This window comes from Mangifera indica, unplaced genomic scaffold, assembly GCF_011075055.1.
Source record: "Mangifera indica cultivar Alphonso unplaced genomic scaffold, CATAS_Mindica_2.1 Un_0005, whole genome shotgun sequence".
In the NCBI taxonomy this organism is placed as follows: Eukaryota; Viridiplantae; Streptophyta; class Magnoliopsida; order Sapindales; family Anacardiaceae; genus Mangifera; species Mangifera indica.
Genome location: NW_025401097.1, coordinates 659,013 through 661,465, shown reverse-complemented (window position 1 = coordinate 661,465; position 2,453 = coordinate 659,013). Strand labels below are relative to the sequence as shown.

Genomic DNA, 2,453 nt, shown 5'->3' with positions numbered 1-2,453 from the left:
ACCACACCTTCCTTCCAGCATCTACACCTACAGGGCTGGGAGGGTATTTTTGGAGTTATAAACAAATTTACTTATAAAAATAAAATTATTGTGTGTTTACCTAAAAGATATAAGCGAAAAAGTTTTTGGCTATTTTAATTAATATCCCTTTTATTTGTCTCCTCTCTCTTCTTTCGTGCGTAACCGCCATTGCTTTTTCTTTCATTTCCCCTGCTCTCCACGTGAATCTTTCCTCTTAACTGTTCATTTTCTTTCAATTCCCCCTATATATTGCCTCACATCTATTGCACTTCTTCAACAAGCACCACTGTCATTTTCCCTTCTCTTTTATCCTCTACAATGGAGTCTTCACAGCATTACAATGCTCAAAAAGCCTGGTGTCTCTTCAGTTTCTTCGCCACCGCTAATCTTTTCGATTCCCATGATTTCTTCTCTTTCTTTCTTGCATTTTTCTTTCTTGCTTTCCTCACGTGGGCATTTGCCCCCGCCGGCATCGCTTGGAAAAACGGAAGAAACTCTCGAGGTCGAATCCCCATTCCTGGGCTCAGAGGTCTTCCTTTTTTTGGAAGCTTATTCTTTTTAAGTCGCTGCTTGCCTCACCGTTATTTAGCTTCCATGGCGAAACGACGGGGTAACACCGAACTCATGGCTTTCAGCCTTGGAGAAACTCCTGTCGCTGTGTCGTCTCATCCAGTTATTTCGCGGGAGATTTTGACTTCTCCTCACTTTGCCGACCGCCCCGTGAAACAGTCTGCTCGCAGCCTCATGTTCAGCCGCGCCATCGGGTTCGCCCCTAACGGGACTTACTGGCGACTTCTTAGAAGAATTGCCTCTTCTCGTCTTTTCTCTCCCCGCCGCATTTCCACCCACGAGGCAGGCCGTCAAACCGACTGTGACGTCATGCTTCGCAACATCTCGAGCGAACAGAAGCAAAACGGCTACGTTTTGTTGCGCAAACACCTCCAGTTCGCTGCTTTGAACAATATCATGGGCAGCGTCTTCGGGAAAAGATACGATTTTGAACGTGACCAAGATGAGCTCGAAGAGCTTCGACAAATGGTGAGAGAAGGATTTGATCTCTTGGGCGCTTTCAACATGTGTGATTATTTGCCATGGATAAGTTTCTTTTATGACCCTTGTCGTATAGTTGAGCGTTGCTCAACACTCGTCCCCAGAATTAAACAATTCGTTAAACGGATGATCGATCAACATAGACACAATGAGTCGAGGAAAACATGTGATAATGGTGATTTCGTTGACGTTTTGCTCTCTTTAGACGGTGACGAAAAACTACAAGAAGATGACATGATCGCTATCTTATGGGTACGTCATGTGAAATTTTTTTAATGAAGTGGCAGATAACTGGGCTGACACAGTGATTTAATTTTGGTTTTTTCATGCAGGAGATGATCTTTAGAGGAACTGACACTACCGCTCTGTTAACTGAGTGGGTTATGGCCGAGTTGGTTTTGAACTCGGAAATACAATCCAAGCTTCAAGCGGAGATGGAAAGAGTGGTGGGTGACAGGGCCATTACGGATGCTGACGTGGCAAGACTACCGTACTTACAGGCGGTGGTGAAGGAGGCTTTGAGGGTCCACCCACCGGGCCCACTTCTCTCATGGGCGAGACTGTCAACATCGGACGTCCAGCTCAGCAATGGCATGCTGGTCCCAGCCAACACGACTGCCATGGTGAACATGTGGGCCATCACGCACGATGCCAGCGTGTGGGAGGACGCAGAGGTGTTTAAACCAGAGAGATTCTTGGATGCTGATGTGGACATCCGAGGCAGCGATCTGAGGCTGGCCCCTTTCGGGGCTGGTCGTCGGGTGTGCCCTGGGAAGAACCTGGGGCTAGCCATGGTAACCCTTTGGGTGGCTAAATTGGTGAACCGGTTCAATTGGGTTCAAGACATGGCGAACCCAGTTGACCTAACGGAGGTTATGAAGCTCTCTTGTGAAATGAAGAAGCCGTTGTGTGCTGTTGTGGAGGAAAGGAAGAATTAAGGTTTTAAAATTAGGGTTTTCTTATTGTTAATTATGAGTTAAGGTTCTGATTTTATGGGTTGGTGGGTTTGTTATTATTGAGTTCAATAAAACTATGTGCACCTATTTTTGGTATATAATTTGTATACACAGATGAGGTATTATCATGTAATTGGATGTTTCTTTATCATATGATAATACATGTTTTAAAATCATCTAATTACATTATGATACATTACTGTATACATAAATTGTGTATAAAAAATGGATACACATAATATTACTCTATTGAGTTAACATAATATTTCGATTTAGGTGAACACTAAACGGCCTATAAGAAATCACGTTTTGTATATTCCATATATGAATCCTTATCATCTTCAATCACGCTTAATTTGTTACTGATTTTACCAAAATACTTGTTCGTGAAATTTAAATGAATTACCATATAAAAAATTTCTATTA

General features: G+C 43.1%; 1 protein-coding gene across 1 annotated transcript; it reads left to right on the top strand.

Moving 5' to 3' along the window:
• The first annotated feature begins 307 nt into the window (after window positions 1–307).
• On the top strand, window positions 308–2,123 carry LOC123205442 (cytochrome P450 78A7-like). The gene is made up of 2 exons (XM_044622393.1): window positions 308–1,323; window positions 1,404–2,123. Exons 1-2 carry the CDS (start codon window positions 340–342, stop codon window positions 2,007–2,009), a joined length of 1,590 nt encoding a protein of 529 aa, XP_044478328.1. The 5' UTR covers window positions 308–339; the 3' UTR covers window positions 2,010–2,123.
• The last annotated feature ends 330 nt before the right edge of the window (window positions 2,124–2,453 follow it).

What these genes read in the sequence shown, in the direction of transcription:
- LOC123205442 (XM_044622393.1), top strand. Translation starts at nt 340, where the DNA reads ATGGAGTCTTCACAGCATTACAATGCTCAAAAAGCCTGGTGTCTCTTC. An exon ending in ACATGATCGCTATCTTATGG is followed by an intron (nt 1,324 to 1,403) that starts GTACGTCATGTG and finishes TTTTTCATGCAG; the next exon opens with GAGATGATCTTTAGAGGAAC.